The sequence below is a fragment of the Capra hircus genome, chromosome 11, assembly GCF_001704415.2.
Source record: "Capra hircus breed San Clemente chromosome 11, ASM170441v1, whole genome shotgun sequence".
Lineage (NCBI taxonomy): Eukaryota > Metazoa > Chordata > Mammalia > Artiodactyla > Bovidae > Capra > Capra hircus.
The window spans coordinates 24,993,835-25,011,931 of record NC_030818.1 but is presented as its reverse complement, the minus strand read 5'-3'; the positions used below and the strand labels follow the sequence as shown (position 1 = coordinate 25,011,931).

The following is an 18,097-nucleotide window of genomic DNA, read 5'->3' as shown; positions in this document are numbered from 1 at the left end:
AAAATTAAAAATTACAAACAAAATGATAACTGAACAAAACACAACAAAAATCCCTCAAACCAATCATGTAACTAAAAAATGTAAACGCATTTGTCAATAATACAAGTAAAAGAGACTGCAGGACCAGAGCCCAAATTTCCAAATAACTAGTACAATTCATGATCTAGCCGTCATGTCTGTTCTTAAACAGTTGCCGAATTATATGAAAGGGAGGGAAAGTGGGAGAAAGACAGAGACAGATCAAGGTGAGCTCAGATAGGATCGGCTGGAGAAAAAACTTCTGTTCATTAAGAGACTGTTAGCAGCAGTCAGACTTGATAAAGCCTAGAAGCGTCTACTGATTTTAGTGATCTGGGCAGGCAGCTGCCATCCAGGGGAGACCAAAGCCAGGCACCAGCAACCAGGAGAGGCTCTGATGAGCTCTGGTCCTAAGGCAGAGACGGCTTCTCACACCATGGTGCAATGAACTTCTGTGTGCAGAGGGGAGAGATGGCTGCTATGAGCAGGTAAGATCCAGAAACTAGAAGGAACTCATGGATCAATAGCTGGAAGCAGTCCAGATGACCGTGACCAAACAATGCCAAAACACATAGATAAAATTTAAATTGTTGAAATTTAAATAAAATTTGAATGGTTGAAAATCAACAAAAATTGATTTTCTGAACATTGGATCAAATGGTGCCGAACACCCAAGCTAGGAAGCTTGCCAATTGAATGGACATGGTGTTTTATCTATGCAGCACAAACTGAATGGCATATTTGACAGAAACCATGTGGCAAATTATCTAGCTTGTATTTAAGGTTCATCTCCATGGTTTAGACCTCAAACAATCAATTGTAGCCTCAATTATCCATATTGTTTGACTAGTTAGGTTAAAATGAGAGTGTGTTTCTGTTTTGTTAATAAATTCATTTGTATGTCTTTTTTTTTAGATTCCACATACAATCACTTGTATCAATACCAATTGATATTTCTCTTCATCTGACTTACTTCACTCAGTATGACAGTCTCTAAATTCATATAAGTCCCTGCATTATTTTACTCTTCTAATGGCTGGGGAATATCCCATTGTATGTATGGACTACATCTTCTGTATCCAGTCTTCTGTCCATGAACATTTAGGTTGCTTCCATGTCTTGGCTATTGTAAACAGTGCTGCAGTGAACATTGGGGTGCATGTATCCTTGCAAACCATATTTTTCTCCAGACACATGCCCAGGGGTAGAACTGCAAGATTGTATGGTAGCTCTATCTTCAGTTTCTTAAAGAACCTCCATACTGTTCTCCTCAGTGGCTGTACCAATTTACATTCCCTCCAACTGTACAGAAGGGTTCCCTTCTCTCCACACCCTCTCCAGCATTTATTATTTGTGGTGGTTTTGATGATAGTCATTCTGACTAGTGTGAGGTGATATCTCATTGTAGTTTTTATTTGCATTTCTCTAATCATTAGCGCTGTTGAACATCTTTTCATGTGCCTCTTGGCCATCTGTAAGTCTTCTTTAGAAAAGCGTCTATTTAGGTCTTTTGCCTGTTTTCTTTATTGGTTTTTTTTTTTTTAATGATATTAAGCTGTTTGTAAATTTTGTAGATGGTTTCCAGGGGCAGGGGAAGAGTGGTGGGGAGGGATAGTTAGGGAGTTTGGGATTGGCAGGTACACAGTGCTATATTTGAAACGGATAACCAAGGTGAACCTACTGCATAGCACATGTAAGTCTGATCAGTGTTATGTGGCAGCCTGGGTGGGAGGGAAATTTGGAGGAGAATGGATACATGTATATGTATGGCTGAGTCCCTTTGCTGTTTACCTAAAACTATCACATTTTTAATTGGCTATACCCCAATACAAAACAAAGAGGTTTTAAAAAATATTATATAACAAGTGGGAAAAGAATTTGAAAAAGAATAGATGTATGTATATGTATAACTGAATCACTTTGCTCTACACCTGAAACTAATATAACATTGTTTATCAACTATACTCCCATATAAAATAAAACGTTTAAAGAATAAGATGCAGGAAAACTGTCCTTGTTTTCCTTGAACTGCATATCAGAACATCTGTTGGGCTGAAATCATGGAGTTTTTTGGGTTTTGCTTCCCCTATTAGTGGGAATTCATTCATGCCTTTATCCACACACCCACCCACCCTTCCATTTAACAAACATCCAAAGCAAACCCCACACATCCTAGATCCTTGGTGTTTCACGTGTCATTGTTTACATCTCCTCTGCTTACTTGTAGATGAGAAAGATAAAGAAGATGGTTTGAGTTATTTTGGTGCCAAACAAGAGTCTAGAAAGAAACACTCAGCAAAAAAAAAAAAAAAGGTTCTAAAATAAATAACTAAAAAGAAAAAGGAGGGAGAAAGGGAAGAGGGTGCGTGGAGAGGAAACAGGAGGGGCCCAGCGGGGGAGGGCAGGAATCTTGCCTGCTACCTGACTGGGTTTTCATTTGCACCAGGAGCGCTGTGACTGAGGACGCTGAGAAAACCCGCCCACCCTACGTAGCAGGGAGGGGCCAAGATGGGGTGCGGGACGGGAGTCGGAGGAGTTTCGAATTTCTTCTAAACTCTCCAGTCTAGATTCTGGTGTCAGCTCTGTTCCTTTCCTCTTGGCCACCACCACGTCCCCTCCCGGCCCTCTTCCAACGCGCGCAGTCTTCCCAAGAATTCTGGGTCTGGAAGAAAGAGAAGAAAGCAGGTGTCCAATTGGCCTTCCCCGCCTCCGCACCCACACAGGCAAGCATCGGGTCTCCGCCGGCTCGCGAGGATCCAGGTTAGGCTGGAATCATCAGCGCTTTAGGTTTGTCCGCCCTCCCCACCTCACCTCAGATTCCCGGTCCCAGTGCCTGGGTCTGCATCTGTGAAACTCCTCGTAAATTGTGGTGTGACTTGAGTACGCCCCAAGACACGAAAGGAGCTCAGAACAGCGCCAGGCACCCTGTCTGCGCTCTGCCTGGCACCTGCGAGCGTAGGTGAGGGGCCGACCCCCAAGCCCGGCCTGGCGGGTCCCTGTCTAGCATCACGGTCTCCCAGCAGTGCGCCCGCCGCCTCTCCTCCGTCTTCTCTCCAACCAGTCACTGACAGAGCCGAGCAAATGGCACCCAACACATCTGCGGGCTCTGGCCTGATCTCTGTCCTAGTGACCGGACAGGGGACCAACATCAGTCGGGGCCTACGGTGGCCGCTGTGCAACCCCGGCATTCCCAGTCTACAGATGAGGAAACTGAGGCCTCAATCCAGTGTCAGCAACCCAGTGATCAGGCGCTTGGGTTTCCAAACCCGCCTTCTCCTCCTTACAGGATTTCTTAGGGGGTCTCCCTGGGTCCCAGGCGGAAAGTCTGGGGACAAGGGGCCAGGAAGGTTCTGGATCCCGTGTCCTAAGCCTGGATCGGGCGCTCCACTCTCACGCGGGTGGGCAGAGAGCCCGGGATGTGGCGAGGGGCCTGGCGGGGCGGCACCGAGCGCGAGGTGGGGGGTGGGGGATTCCCAGACCAAAGTCCGAGAGGGGCCACAGAGAGTCCTGGTTGTTGCCCCGCCCTTTGACCCTCAGGATGCTTATTAACCAGGCGGCCAATAGGTGGCCGGGCAGAGGCGCGCCCCTTCGACAGAGCGGAGGACACGCTCAGGAGTGCGGCTCCCGGGAGACCATGGAGAGCCCAGTGAGAGTGAAGGCGTGGGTGGAGGAGAACCGGGGCTCCTTCCTGCCCCCGGTCTGCAACAAGCTCCTGTGAGTCGCACGCACGCCCCCACCCTCCTGCCCTCTGTTCTCACCTCCCTGCCATCCTCCAACTGCTCCCCTCAACCTCCGAGTTCCTCCTCCCAGAAGCTTGCAGAAGGGGGATGCCATCCTCGTGGTGATCACAGGAGGGTGAGGACGGACTGTTACGGGTTTCCCCACCCTCCTCTGTTCCTCTTTTTGGTGACTGCGTGGAGATGACGGGCCTTGTCGTCTGAGGAAGCTGGGTGACCTACCGAGACTAGAGAGATGCAGGTGCTAAGTGGTGGCCCTGCCTTCCAGGGCTGAGAAACAGCGCTCCAACCCCAGCTGCCTCTCAGAAACTGGGGGGTGGGGAGGTCGATACCCCAGAATTATAGTAGAACCGAGGTCTGGGAACTGTTCAGTATTACACCCCTACTGGGCCCAGGAAGCTGCAGGCAGAGGGTGAAGTCAGGGTCAGCTCCTGGGGCAGGCTCTCTGGTGCTCTTCCTGGCCCCCTCTGCAGCTGGGCACACACACAGACTCCCACCAGGCCTCCCTAGCCACCTCTGCCCCCAGCACCCAACAGGGCTGACCCTGGTCCGGCAGTCTTCCTCCAGCTGAGGCCTCAGGCCCTCCCTGTGGCCTCCTCACCTCCTCCCCCTCAGTCACCTGGGGTGTGGGGCCTTCTGCGCTCCCAGCTCCAGGGTCACAGTCTCGCGTTTGCTGGGTCCACAGAACATCAACAAGGTAGCTTTTCAAACCGCCCAGCTCCAATCGCTAACACCTTGACTAGTTGGAGACTACCAGGCGTTTTCACATTGTCTCAGGTAATTCTCCCAGTAGCCCCATGAGGTGGGATTTTTTCCTTAATATTTATTTGTTTGGCTGTGCTGGGTCTTAGTTACAGCACTTGAGATCTGTGGCATGCAGGATCTTTAGTTGTGGCATGTGAGATCAAGTTCCCTGACCAGAGGTGGAACCCAGGCCCCTGCCCTGGGAGCATGGAGTCTTAGCCACAAGGGAAGTCCTAGTCCAGGGCAGGGAATCTTAACAAGGAACTTTGCCAATGTCACAAAGCTAGTGTGGGGCACGGTGCAAGCCCATGCAAGAGTTTGACTCCAAAGTCCACCCTCTTGTGACTGCGCAATACTGCAGTAACAGTCAACATCCCCCACCCCCAAACCTTGTCTCTTCTAGTACTTTTGTCACCCCCAACTCTCTCCTCCACTTCATCTCTATCCTCAGTCCTCCACCTCTCCCCCTCATGGTGACTCACATTCACCCGCTCCTCTCCAGCCCCACGCCGCTGCTGTGGTTCCACCCTCATCACCCTGGGCACTTCCAGGCTGCAGCAGCCTCCAGGCCCCCACCGCGCTCTCCAGCACTGCCCTGATATTAGTAACCACAAAGTGCAGGTCCTCCCTTCACTCATTCAGCAGATGTGTGCATGTGAGCACCAACCACACGCCAGGCACAGTTCTGGACCCCGGAGATACACAGGAAGAAACTGGCGGAAGCCCCTTCCTGGTGGAGAGGACATTCTGGTGGGAGGAGGCAGCCAATACGTAGAAACAAACAAGGGGTGCAGGTAGGCAGGCAGGCAGACGTGGTGAGCCACAGAGCAGAACGAAGGGGAAAGCCCACTAGGGCTGCTGTGTCCCCTCGTGCTGTGAGGGAGACGCTGCTCCGAGCTTCTCCTTGATCCAGGAGGTGTGGCTGCAGTCTTTGCACTCCTTGTCGTTTGCAGCATCACTCTGCTCTCTGCCTTTTTCTTCACATGGCATTCTCCTCATGAGTGTGACTGTGTCTAAATCTTCCAGTCTTCCAGACACCAGTCATATTAGGTTAGAGCACTCCCCACACCCCCATGCCAGTATGATCTCATCATAGCTTAACTAATTATACCTGCAATGACCCTAGTTCCCAATTAGGTCATATTCTGCGGTACTGGGGTTAGGATTTCGACATATGAATGAATATAAGGCAGAGAAAACATAGGAAGCTGCTGGAAGGTTGCTTTTATTTATGTGGCTGCAACAGATCTTAGTTGCCGCATGTGGGATCTAGTTCCCTGACCAGGGATCAAACCCAGACCCCCTGCATTGGGAGCGTGGAGTCTTAGCCACTGGATCATCGGGGAAGTCCCAGGCTTGAGGGTTTTGAGCAGAGGAAGGACATGGGCACACACACAGTCACAGACACACACACACAGACCCTCGGATGCACACGCAGATGGAAACGGAGACTCTCGGGGACAGTGCCACAGAAATAGCCTTCTCCCTCTCCCAAGTGTGGGCCTCCTCCAGACCCCCACAGGCCCCTGCAACCCTCCTGTTTTCTCCCATGAGCCAGTTCAGGACCTCACCCCCCTCATCCATTGCAGGCACCAGAAGCAGCTCAAAATCATGTTCGTGGGGGGTCCCAACACCAGGAAGGACTACCACATCGAGGAGGGTGAGGAGGTAGGCCTGCGGACTGCCCCCTCCCTTGACCCAGCACTGAGGGAGGGTGACTTCGCCTGCCGGAACCAGAGCCTGTGGATGAGGGGGAGGGGGGCACAACTGAAACCATGGTGCGGAACTGCAGCCTGGAAGTTGTGGGCACCAGCGACACCCTTGATAGCTCCGTCCTCGAAGGAGCCCCGCTGGGGAAGCCACAGGAAAGAGCCCAGGCTTTGCGGGTGTGAGAGGCTCCAGCTGTTGGGCATCAGCCCCCGGACACAGGGGCCATCCATGGTCCAAGGGGATGCCCAAGTCCCCTCACCCCCAAACCTGAATAATGCAAGATTGGCCTCCAAAATGGGACCCAGATGCTGAGAGGGACCTGGGCGCTCCACTCTGGTCCCAGGAGCCAAGTTCCTTGAGAAGGGTTAGGACTGGGAGGGCCCTCTCCTCATCTAGAGGGCGCAAGGCACATCAGTTGCTGGGAGCTATTTGATGAAGGGGTGCGCAGGTGGGAAGGGGGATTTGTACTGAATACCCTTTTGTACCTTGAATTTTGAGCTGTGTTTCTGAGTGAGTAACCAAAAGTAAATCAAAAGTAAAAAGATGGGTCCCCTTGAGAGACACAGATGGGTTCCCAGCTCTCAGAATCTCTGGTGGCAAAGGATCGTCATGATTGGGGGGCGCCTATCTTCTCGAAGGACCTGCTGCTAGGGTTCAAGGTCCAGGGTTCAGCTTGCTCACCAGACTCCACCCCACCCACTCTGGTGGACGAATATCCACTTAGGGGTCTAAACCAAGCCCTGACTGCTGGCTTGCTAGCTCGTGAGCAGGGATGACTTGAGCAGGTGTCTCACTCTGGAGGGACACTCAGGTGGCTGGGAGGAATTTGGCTAGAGGTTGTTTTTGATGGCTTGGTTCCGCCTCAGGTGAGGGAGAGGGCCAGCCACAGGTCAAACGCTGGAAGCCACAGGACTGTCTGTGTGTTTGCTGTCCCTGCCTGTCCTCACCCAGCTGGAACAAAGGAGACTCCAGGGGCCAGGCCTCTTCCCAGTGAGGGAAGGGAAGCCACTGAGCTGAATTTTTCTCCTGGCTGAGCTCAGGCCTCTGCCTTTCAGGTGCCCAGGCTTCACCCACCACACACGTTCCACTTAGCCCATTCCTTCCCTTGGAGTGAAGAGGTGCAAGAGAGCCTGGGCTGGGAGTCAGGTGGGCCTGGAGTCTGCCTCTTACCAATCATGTGATTTGGATGGGCTTCCTTGACAGCTCAGTTGGTAAAGAACCCACTTGCAGTGCAGGAGACCTGGGTTTGATCCCTGGGTTGAGAAGATCCCCTGGAGAAGGGAAAGGCTACCCACTCCAGTATTCTGGCCTGGAGAATTCCATGGACTATATAGACCATGGGGTCGCAAAGAGTCAGACATGACTGAGCGGCTTTCACTTTCGCTTTCTTTCACCTCCCATCACCAGGAGGCTTCTCTGGTGGTAGCGGGATAAAGAATCCACCTGCCAATGCAGGAACTGCAGGAGACTTGGGTTTGATCCCTGGGTCAGGAAGATCCCTGGAGTAGGAAATGGCAACCCATTCCAACATTCTTGCCTGGGAAATCCCATGGACAGAGGAGCCTGGTGGGCTATGGTCTACAGGGTCACAGAGTTGGGCACATCTGAGCACACCTGCACACCACATCTCTGAACCTGCAGGATTTTCCTTGCAGCTGATGGGGGACCTCAGCCCTGCCTGGCGGAAGGATGCAGTGTGTATAGGGTATGTGCACAGAGCCTGGCACAGAGCGGAGGTGCCTGGGTTCTCGGCACCCTTAGCCCCTCTCTGGCCCCGCCTGCCTGTAAGGCCTTTCCAGGCTGTGCAGGCCAGATTTGATTCAGCAGCAGCTTGAGCCGGTACAGTTAATCTTCTAGTTAGCCCCAGGCCCCAAACATCATTTACTTCCAAATAGAGCATCATTCCTTTTGGATTGCCCGTGGCTGTTTCGGATATTTTGCTGTTCAGGATCTGCACCTCTGCTGATGAGACCTGTCCCTCACCATAGGTTGTGGTGGTGTTTAGTTTCTTAGTCATGTCTAACTCTTTTGTGAACCCATACAGTAGGACTGTAACCCACCAGGCTCCTCTGTCCATAGAATTTCCTAGGCAAGAATATTGGAGTGGTTTGCCATTTCTTTCTCCAGGGGATCTTCCCAACCCAAGGACTGAGCCCGAGTCTCCTGCATTGACAGGTGGATTCTTTACTGCTGAGCCACCAGGAAACACCGACCCCCCGCCCTTCCACCACCCACCCATGACAATAAAGTGAAGTCGCTCAGTCGTGTCCGACTCTTTGCGACCCCATGGACTGTAGCCTACCAGGCTCCTCCCTCCATGGGATTCTCCAGGCAAGAGTACTGGAGTGGGGTGCCATTTCCTTCTCCAGGGGATCTTCCCAGGGATCGAACCCGGGTCTCCCGCATTCCAGGCAGACACTTTAACCTCTGAGCCACCAGGGAAGCCCACCCATGACAACGCAGGCCTCTAAAATTCCACTTCCTTTCTATGTTTTTGTTTAATGGCCACCAACACCCTGTAGCCTGCCAGAAAGGGCTTGACTTTGGCCCAGCCCCTCACCCCCACCCCAATTCCTGTTTTCCCTGATATTTGCAGGGCCTAAGGGCTACGGCCCTCTCTCTAGAATTCTCTAGGCTCTTCCTCCTCTCCCTCCAACCATGAAAGGACATCTCCCCACATACATACACATAGAGGTTTTCTCCTAGCTGAAGGGGTTTGAGGGAGTTGGCAGAATTGTTCCCTAAAAGAGACTGATAGGTTTTTTCTTATTTGTTTTAAATAACTTGCATGAATTATATTAAATAATAAGAGTAAAGATTGTTTATTGTAGAAAATGTGCAGAATACAGAAAAGACAAATGTAAATATGTACCTCATTCATAATCCCACCACTCATGGGAGCACCGTGAACACAGCCTGGTTTACACATGTATTATACACTATGTAATTAGAATTCTCAGACATAGTCTAAACAACAACAATAAATAGAATCTTGCTGGTGTCATTTTGAATCTTGCTTTAACTGGATAACTTTAGCATTTTTCCATTTTACTGACAGTTATGCAAAAATGTAGCTTTTAATGGCTGCATAATGTTCCATATTTTGTCTCTATCATAAAATAATGCGATTTCCCCTGTTGTTATTATTAGCATTAGTTTTGCTATTCTTTCCATCACTAATATTAATAGCTAGAGATTACTGGGTGCTATGTATTGTCTATTTTTGTATACAGCATCCTGGACAACATTCTGAGTAGATACTGTCATTTTATAGATAAATTAATGGAGGCATAGAAAGACTAACTGAATTGGCCAAAGGCCCATGGTGACTGGCTGAGCTGAGGACCAGGTGATGCCTTAAACTACCACACACCGTGATAAAACAGCCATGTATGTCCACCACGAGGCAGGTGCACTTCTGACTCACTGAAGCCACTTTTCTAGAGATGGAATGACTAGGTCAAGTTCCCAGTTTCAGCATGAAAGGTCTGGCATCCCAGAAATCCTTATAGAGGCATGAGCTGTGAAGGCTCTTTCTGCCCTTTGCCAAATTGCCCTTCAGGGGTGTTGTGTCAGCTTGCCTGTGTGTCAGACTGTAAAGCCACATTTCTCTAGTTTTCCTGAGCCCACTTGATTTCTCTTAGTAGACTCTGGGAAAGAACCTCTATCTCCTCTAACTCCTTACATGATGATAGTAATCGTTATTATTAATAACAACCCTTCAACTATTTGGCTGGGGTCTTTAACACCCATGCAATGTGTGACTGGTAGAGAGAAAATGTGTCTTCCTCCTCCTCCTCCCAGTGCCATGGGTGGTCTCAGTAAACACATCAATTAGGGACTTAGGGTGGAAGAGGGCAAGCACAACAGGAGCCCTGCAGCGCCACCGGGCTGCACCCCAGGGAGACAGCAGGAAATGAGGGCTTCCATCCTCAAGCCCCTGCCACCCCCACTCGAATATCCCAGCTCCCAGCACTGAGCCCAACATTTCCATGGCCAGCCGATGTCCAGAGGGGTTTGGAGCAGCCCAGCCCCTTTCCAGGGCTCACTGTGGCCAGAGGAGCCAGCCCTGGCTCCAGAGCTACACTCAGGCCCACACTGCTGCTCCAGGACTAACTGTGTAAAACCTGGGGCAAGTCACTTCACTCTCTGCGCCTCTCTTTTTCTTTTTTGCAGAATGGGGCTAACAATATTTTTGGAGGTTGTTATAAAGAGTTCTGATAATGTTCAGGCACACCTCAGAGATAGTGCAGGCTCGGTTCCAGACCACTGAAAGAGAGCAAATATTTCAATAAAGTGAGCCATGTGAATTTTTTGGTTTCCCAGCGCATGTAAATATTTATACCATGCTGTAGCCTATTAAGCGTGCAATTGTATTATGTCTAAAAAAACAATATATATACCTTAATTTAGAAATAATACTGTTGGGAAAATGGTATCAATAGATTTGCTCAGTGCAGGGTTGTCACAAACCTTCAATTTGTTAAAAAAAGAAAAAGGCAATATCTGGGAAATGCAATAAAGCACAGCACAATAAAACAAGGTCTGTCAGTCACATGCTGGCCCAGCCCCTGGGACACAGTGAAGGGGCGGTTCTCCTTACCTGGGTAATGGGTCCCTAAATTACCCAGTGGGCATCTCAGCCAGCCTCCTGCCCCCGAGCCAGACACCACCTGTGGTGTCCTGGGTACCTTGGTCGTCACTTTAACGTCAGAGTATTACCCTCGTGTGTCCCCAGCATGTTTATCTACGGCCTGTGTCAGGGGAGCTGGGGCCTCAGGCAGGGGTGACCAAGCTGCTCATAAACTCTGAGGCTTTCGGGAAGTTTCTCAGGTTTTCTGGGCAGAACTCAGGCCAAAGGCCCGGAAGAGGGAGTGGGGAGGTCAGAGCCTGTCCGCTGTCCTGTCTCACAGGTATTTTACCAGCTGGAGGGGGACATGCTTCTCCGAGTCCTGGAGCGAGGGAAACACCGGGATGTGGTCATTCGGCAGGGAGAGGTAAGGCTGGGCCCTGGAACAGGAGCCCACGGTGCCCACTTTCCTGGCTTTGGTGGAGTCTTGTCTTCCCAGACTTTCCTGCCCTCCTCCCTGCCCGAGCTGCCTCAGCCCCATCCTCAGGCGCTTCCTCATGCCCATCTCAGCCCAGCCTGACATCCTCTCTGGCTCCTGGGGTGGGGGCTGGGCCGGACCGTGGTCAGCTGGGGAGGCCCGGGGCGCTGCAGCACTGAGGTCCCCGTGGGGACCATACACTTGCTGGCACCTTGTTCCCACCCGTGCAGATCTTCCTCCTGCCTGCTGGGGTCCCCCACTCGCCGCAGAGGTTTGCCAACACAGTGGGGCTGGTGATTGAGCGGAGGCGGCTGAAAACAGAACTAGATGGGCTCAGGTAAATGGGTCAGATCTGGGGGTCTGGGGCAGAGTTAGAGGGGAAAGGATCCTAGACAGACCCAAGAAAGCCACTCCACCACCGCTGAGAGGGTTGGTAGCAATGGAGATCCTGCATTTGCTGGCGGATGGGGAGGGATTTGGGTAGGTAGCAGGGTGGGTCTGATGATGCAGTGGAGGGTGTATTCTCAGTGACCCCCTGGAGGCCCATTAACCTGATACCTTATGGCCAGGCTCAGAGCGAGTGGGATCTTAGTTCCCTGACCAGGAATCACAGCCGCACCCCCTGCATTGGAAGCACAGTCTTAAACACCAGATGCCCAGGGAAGTCCCAGAACCCATGCTTTCTGCACTGAGGTCTGCTGGGGAAGGGCCGGGGCCGGGATGCCAGGGCAGCCTGGAACACTGCTGCTTCTCCCAGCCTCCAGTTCCAGAGTTTAGTCAGTCTCCATTAGTGCGGCCTTCTGCTTGTTTCTCCACCCCAGCTCATTCCACACTCAGCGCTGACATTTGTGTAACATTTGCTAACTGTCGGGCACCACTTTATGTTGATTCCTTTAATCCTCACAACACTCTTATCTCCTTATCCAGCGGGTACTGTTATCATCTGTACTCCACAGATGAAGAAATCGAGCCCAGGGAAGTTGAGTTTGCTAGAAAGTGGCCCATCTGGAGCTGTAGAGAAATACAGAGTTTGGGCCAGGACAAACAAGATGGCAATGTGAGTCAGCACCTAGGAGGGGACGAAAGTGGGTGCAGAGACAGGTGCTCTGTTTATACAGCTGAGTTCACATCTGGTTCCAGTCAGTTACCTGATTAATATCTTCTGAAAGGAGGACTAAACCTGTGGCTCATTATTGCAAAAGCTAAGCAATTTTTGAGGTTTCTTTTAACTAAGAAAATTAAAATTTCCCAACAAGCTACTGAAATCAGGATACTTTGCCCCACATCTTCTGTTATAAAGGACATTTTAAAAAAATGTTTCCCTTCTTATAATTACCAAAGTCTTACAGGTTTGCCCTTGAAATCTGGAAAAGTACAAGAAAGCAAAACGAACAAAATTAGAATCACTTGTCAGGAAAAGGGTAAATTTTATAGTATGTGAATGATACCTCAATAAAACAAAAATAAAGAGAAAACACACAGAAAAAAAGTCTTCCCACCAATGAAACCTAACAAAGCACTTTCTATCTCTTTTCCATGCATATCTGTTCCTTAAAACACTGTAGTTTTATCGCAAGTATGGGTTTGAGTTTTGCTTTTTTTTACATTAAAAAAAAATCATGAGTACTTCTCATACTATTAAATGCTTTGCAAAAACCGCAATGTTAATGATTGCACGCAAACCTACTGCAGAATAGTCTTTCAGAAATAGCTGCCTGGCCTTAAATGTGAAAATAAAATTTTCAGTGGGGCTTTATATAGGGAGTCTTTAGTAATGGAGAAGACAGCATCTTTGGGAACATTTTTACAGCAAAGTCAATAATAGATCTTATCTGCTTTTGACCTTTAATAAAAGCCAGGGGCTCAACATTAAAATGCCACTCTGAAGGCAATTCCTGGAGGGCACTGAGGTCCAGTTATGAGGCTTTCTGGTAGCCAGCTCCATCCCAGGATAGGTCTTAGGGTGTCAGGCGGGGTGGATGCACTGTGTGTCTATGAACCGTTGTCTGTAAGCAGAACCACTTCTCTTTTTGGGAGGAGCTTAAGAGCAGAGCTGGCCTGGTCCTGGGACCTAAGTTTGGGGATTAGGCATCCAGTCAGTAAATGCACTACCTACACAGGGTCCTGAGGCCCGGCCCCAGTGCCAGATACTCCTCAGGCCAGTGGAGTTGCCTGCCAAGCTGGGCTGGGGGCCTGGGTGGGCTTCAGGGAGTCTTGTGTGCATGCTCAAGTCGCTCAGTTGAGTCTGTGGGTTTTGTGGGGTCTTTGTGGCCCTGTGGATTGTAGCCTGCCAGGCTCCTCTGCCCATGGGGTTCTCCAGGCACAGGGAGCCTGCTAGAGACATATGGTCCTTCCTCCGGAGAAGAGACACAGCACTTTGCTCTAGTTCTCAAAGGCATCCATGACCCCAAAAGGAGAAGGACCCCTCCCATCTGGGGGGCATCTGTGGCATGCTGGATCCTTGAGGTTTCGTGTGCTCTGACCTAGACTGCCAGCAGGCCAGTGGGAATCCAGCTGCAGGGCCAGAATCAGACTCAGCCTCAGCTTCTTCTTTTGGAAAAACTCTTGTTACTGATGCTCTCTCGGCTTCTAGGACTGTCTCCAGTCCTGTTTTGGCCACTGAAAGGTTGTGTAATCTCTGCCAAGTTGCACAGTTCCCTGCTGAACCTCAGAGCTCTATCTGCTTGGTAAAGGGTCATGTTTGGTGAACCAGTAAGAGCTATGGGAGTGGGGTGGCTAACAGCCCTCCCACGTTGGGGCCACACAGGGCCTCCAGGGAGAGCCGGGTGTGGGTGGGCGCATCGGCCACTAGGTCGCGCTAACAGGATGCGGCAGGTGGTCAGCTCCGCGGAGCCAGCCGGGCCCAGTAGTCCACAAGCAGAGCCAGGCCTCAGGGACGCTGCCCTGCGATGCCCAGGTGAAGAGCTGGGTGCCTGTCCTTTGTTCTGGCAGGTACTACGTAGGGGACACCACAGACGTCCTGTTTGAGAAGTGGTTCTACTGCGAGGACCTCGGCACGCAGTTGGCTCCCATCATCCAGGAGTGAGCCCCCAGCCCCTGCCCCTTGCTCTCTGGAGGTCCTGTGCTCTGGCTGGGGGCAAGCAGACCCAGCCCAGCAGAGCTCTGGGGGAGCATCCACCAGCCTGGAGTAATGATGCCCAGGATTTAGGGAGAAAGTCTGCCCCTCCTGGGATGGTAGGGCCCCAAATTGGAAAGCCCCTTGCAGAGTGGAGGAAGGGGAAAGGTGGGTGGATATACAACAGATCATGTGAGGGCACCATGAGTGTGTGTGGGCTCCTGCACCTCGGAGTGTATGTGTGTGCGTGTGTGCACACATATGTCCTTAGCCCCCTTCTCCTCCCCCTTTGTCCCTGCAGGTTCTTCAGCTCTGAGCAGTACAGAACAGGAAAGCCCAACCCTGGTGAGGCCCCTGGGAACCATCTTTCTCTCTCTCCCTCCCCTGACCTTTCCCAGGGAAGGGTGGGTCTTGGCCCCAGTACCACAGAGTCTCCTTTTGAGTACTCTGCCCTGTACTCAAGTCACAAGAAGATGGCATGAAATATACCCCCACATGGCTACTTGGTGCCTGGGCTGGAGACAAAGCCCATTCCAGTGACTGGGAGCTGGGACCCCTGGGAACCCAGCCTGCTGGGATTGGGTGGGTGGAGCCAGAGGACACTGACCACATCTGTGCTGTGGGTGCAGACCAGCTGCTCAAGGAACCACCATTCCCCCTGAGCACACGATCCGTCATGGAGCCCATGTGCCTGGAGGCCTGGCTGGATGGCCACCGCAAGGAGCTGCAGGCAGGCACACCCCTCAGCTTGTTTGGGGACACCTATGAGAGCCAGGTAATGCAGCCTTGGGTCACCCAGGGAGTCAGCCCAGCAGCCCTGGGTAATGGAACTAATCAATCACACATGGACACACACAGACACACTCATACACAAACTCACACTCACAGTCTAGTTGTGGACACAAGCATAGGCCTTCTTGTTTCCTCCCTGACTCCGAGAATGATGGCTTTGCCATGAGTAGAAGCTGATGGAGGCTACATGGTCCCCAGCAATCTTTCTTTGCCTTCAGAATAGGGATTAGGGGGTTGCCCCATCCACTGAGGGATTCCTGGGAGTCTGGGCTCATCCCCCTGCCAGGACCTCTGGGCCTTTGGCCAATCATAGCCTTGGGAGCCGGGAGGGAGAGAGATATTTGGGGTGAGGGTTAGGTGGAGAGTTGCACAGAGACCCAAAGCTGGTCTCCCTTCATTCAACATTTACTGAGTGTCTATTATGTTTTAGGCTTTAGTAGGAAAATAAGATAGAGTCACTCCCTCAGAGTGTATATGGTCTGATAAACGATTGCCATGATCATGTGATATGTTCTGTGGTAGAGAAGTTACAGGAAGTCATAGGACGATAAAGGAGGAACCAGGCTGTGAGGGAAGACAGCTTCCTGGAGGAGGTGATGTCTAAACTGAATCTTAAACCTATTGCAGGAGTTTGCAAAAGGAAGAAAGGGAGATGGAAAGTGCATTCCAGGTGAAGGAGAAGCCTGGGTAAAGGCACGGAGGCTTGAAACAGGCTGGCACTGAAGTTAGCTGAGGCTGGGGAACCAGGACAAGGAAGTAGGCAGAAGGCACAACTGCTAGATGGCCAGAGTAGCAGGCAGTGCCCATGTGCTGGCAGCTCCCCTGGGCTGGGCAAGGTGCAAGGACTATGCTAGAGACGAGAATTTTATCCAAGTGTGGAAGCAGAACGGGTGATCAGACTAGAGTGGTAGTTCAGAAAGATCACTGTAGCCTGTGTGAGGCCCAGACCAGCCCGGCAAGTGTGGCAACGAGGAGACCTGCCAGGGGGCTCACGCTTGCTTGTGCTCTACAGCTGGTCACTGTCACGTCCCTGGGAGGCTGCCTTAGACACCCCTGTGGAGGGACGCTCACTGGGTGCAGACCTGCCCCAAGAGGCCTGGCCAGCCCAGCCCTGAGCTCCACAGGGCCATGAGAGCCAGCACGCCCCACCAAGCCCCTCCCGCCCGTTCTCTCACCCCCTCCTCCTCCCTGCTTCAATTCACTCCAGCAGATAGCTACTGAGGCCCACTCGGGGCTGGTAGGAGCATGGCCCACACAGCGGTTGTGGGCTTCCGAGGTGATAGAGGTCCGAGAGGCTCAGCCTCCTGCTCCCTCTTGCTCATCCCCTCCCAACTCCCTCCACCTCCTTAGGTCAGACTCCTGGCATCACACAGAGGAAGGGAGGAGGGCATCCTCTGGGGCTCTGCCCTGTGCCATGTTCACACACGAGCCTAGTGTCTCCCTGGTAGGCGTGCCTCCGTACGGGTCAGCAGTAGTTGTGTCGAGTGTCAGAGGGAGCAGATGTGCATGTGCGTGTGAAGGGCAGGCACGTGTGACCCCCAATAGCAGGTGGCTGGGACGGGATCGGGGTGGGAGGGCCTGTGGCCTGGGCAGCCTTCCTCTCTAATACCAGGCCTCTGCTCTGCATACGCAGAGGCTGCGTTGTGGGGCCCCCACCTGGCCCACACAGGGCTGGTGTCTGGGGGCCAGGTTCAAAGCCCTCTCCTGCGTGGGGCAGGATGCATCAGAAAGACCCGTGTCACTTCCCACCAGGTGATGATCCACGGACAAGGCAGCAGCAAAGGCCTGAGACGGGACGTGGACGTGTGGCTGTGGCAGCTGGCAAGTGGGGTCTGGGGAGAGGGTGGCATGCCTCCTGCCTGCACCTGGGGACCGGGCTGCTCTGGGGCCTTGGATGCCCACAGTATGGACCAGTTTCCAGGGCCTCCTTGCCAAGGCTGACTCAGAGATGCTCGGACAGGCGCTGTGGCCCAACAGGCTCCATTTACTTCTCCTTCTCCTCTTTCCCAGGAGGGCTCCTCAGTGGTGACGATGGAGGGACAGCGCCTGAGCCTGACCCCTGATGACAGCCTCCTGGTGCCAGCTGGGACTCTGTGAGTCCTCTGCGAGGATCTAACCCCTGCCGTGGACCTGGCCTCCTTTCCCTGGGGCCCCAGCCTTATCTGACCCTGCCTACTTGCATCTCCACAGGTATGGCTGGGAGCGAGGGCAAGGCTCCGTGGCCCTGTCTGTGACCCAGGATCCCGCCTGCAAGAAGTCCCTGGGATAACTGATCCTCCCACTGTGGGCCCAGGGCACCACCCTGGCCAAGTAACTCTTCTAGCCCCACTGTTTCTACGTACACTGCTGCTCAGAGACTCAGCATCCCCTGGACTGGGCCCTGGAGACGATCATCATCCCTTCTCCTCCTGTCCTCTTGGCTAGGCTGCCAGGTTCCTGGGGGCCGCAGCTCCCCTTCTCCCCTAACAGCCCTCAGCCCACTGCCCTGCGTGGTTCTGCCGGGTGGACTGCTGCTGGGGGCCGGCCCCTCACCGCCCTCCATCCACAGGCTCAGCGCACCTCTTGCCTGCCGCCAAGAAGCTCTCAATAAAGGCTTGCTGGCCGACAGGTGCCTGCGAGTCTGCACACACACGGCCTGTGGTCTCTGTCAGACACTGAGTGCTCCTATGACTGTGTGTTGGGGTCTGGGCACCAGCTGACCATGGGTGTGTGGAAGGTCTGGGATCGAGCCCCCTGCGTGTTTAGAGAAGTGCTCGTGCTGTGTGCGCCCCTCCACGCGTGCTCCTATGCCTGTCCTGGGGGCACAGCTGAAGTCTCTCTGCCTCTTTCTCACTTTGTCTTTTTACATAACTTTAAGAAATAGCATCTGTTGAGGATTTTTCTCCCCAAGAACAGAAATGATTTGTACTCATTGTAAAAAACGTAGAAATACACAAAAACACAAAATCCCCTGGGTGGAGTTAACCACGGTT

At 52.2% G+C, this 18,097-nt stretch overlaps 1 protein-coding gene and 1 long non-coding RNA gene across 5 annotated transcripts; one reads left to right on the top strand and one right to left on the bottom strand.

Moving 5' to 3' along the window:
* On the bottom strand, positions 2,264-3,620 carry LOC108637138. The gene is made up of 2 exons (XR_001918786.1): positions 3,550-3,620; positions 2,264-2,799 (listed from the first exon to the last, which is right to left on the bottom strand). It is a non-coding gene; the product is annotated as an uncharacterized LOC108637138 (long non-coding RNA).
* HAAO (3-hydroxyanthranilate 3,4-dioxygenase) lies at positions 2,464-17,775 on the top strand. 4 transcript variants are annotated; one of them, XM_005686543.3, is made up of 11 exons: positions 2,464-2,741; positions 3,556-3,732; positions 6,089-6,167; positions 11,123-11,206; positions 11,488-11,594; positions 14,210-14,299; positions 14,635-14,678; positions 14,963-15,108; positions 16,878-16,946; positions 17,136-17,218; positions 17,316-17,775. In XM_005686543.3, exons 2-11 carry the CDS (start codon positions 3,557-3,559, stop codon positions 17,392-17,394), a joined length of 957 nt encoding a protein of 318 aa, XP_005686600.1. In that variant the 5' UTR covers positions 2,464-2,741; position 3,556; the 3' UTR covers positions 17,395-17,775. The 4 variants fall into 4 exon arrangements, with proteins under 4 accessions (XP_005686600.1, XP_013823046.1, XP_013823048.1 ...); XM_013967592.2 differs by having other exon boundaries at positions 2,464-2,778; XM_013967594.2 differs by having other exon boundaries at positions 2,586-2,741; positions 3,572-3,732.

What these genes read in the sequence shown, in the direction of transcription:
- HAAO (XM_005686543.3), top strand. Translation starts at nt 3,557, where the DNA reads ATGCTTATTAACCAGGCGGCCAATAGGTGGCCGGGCAGAGGCGCGCCC. An exon ending in CCGGTCTGCAACAAGCTCCT is followed by an intron (nt 3,733 to 6,088) that starts GTGAGTCGCACG and finishes CATCCATTGCAG; the next exon opens with GCACCAGAAGCAGCTCAAAA. An exon ending in ACAGAACTAGATGGGCTCAG is followed by an intron (nt 11,595 to 14,209) that starts GTAAATGGGTCA and finishes TTGTTCTGGCAG; the next exon opens with GTACTACGTAGGGGACACCA.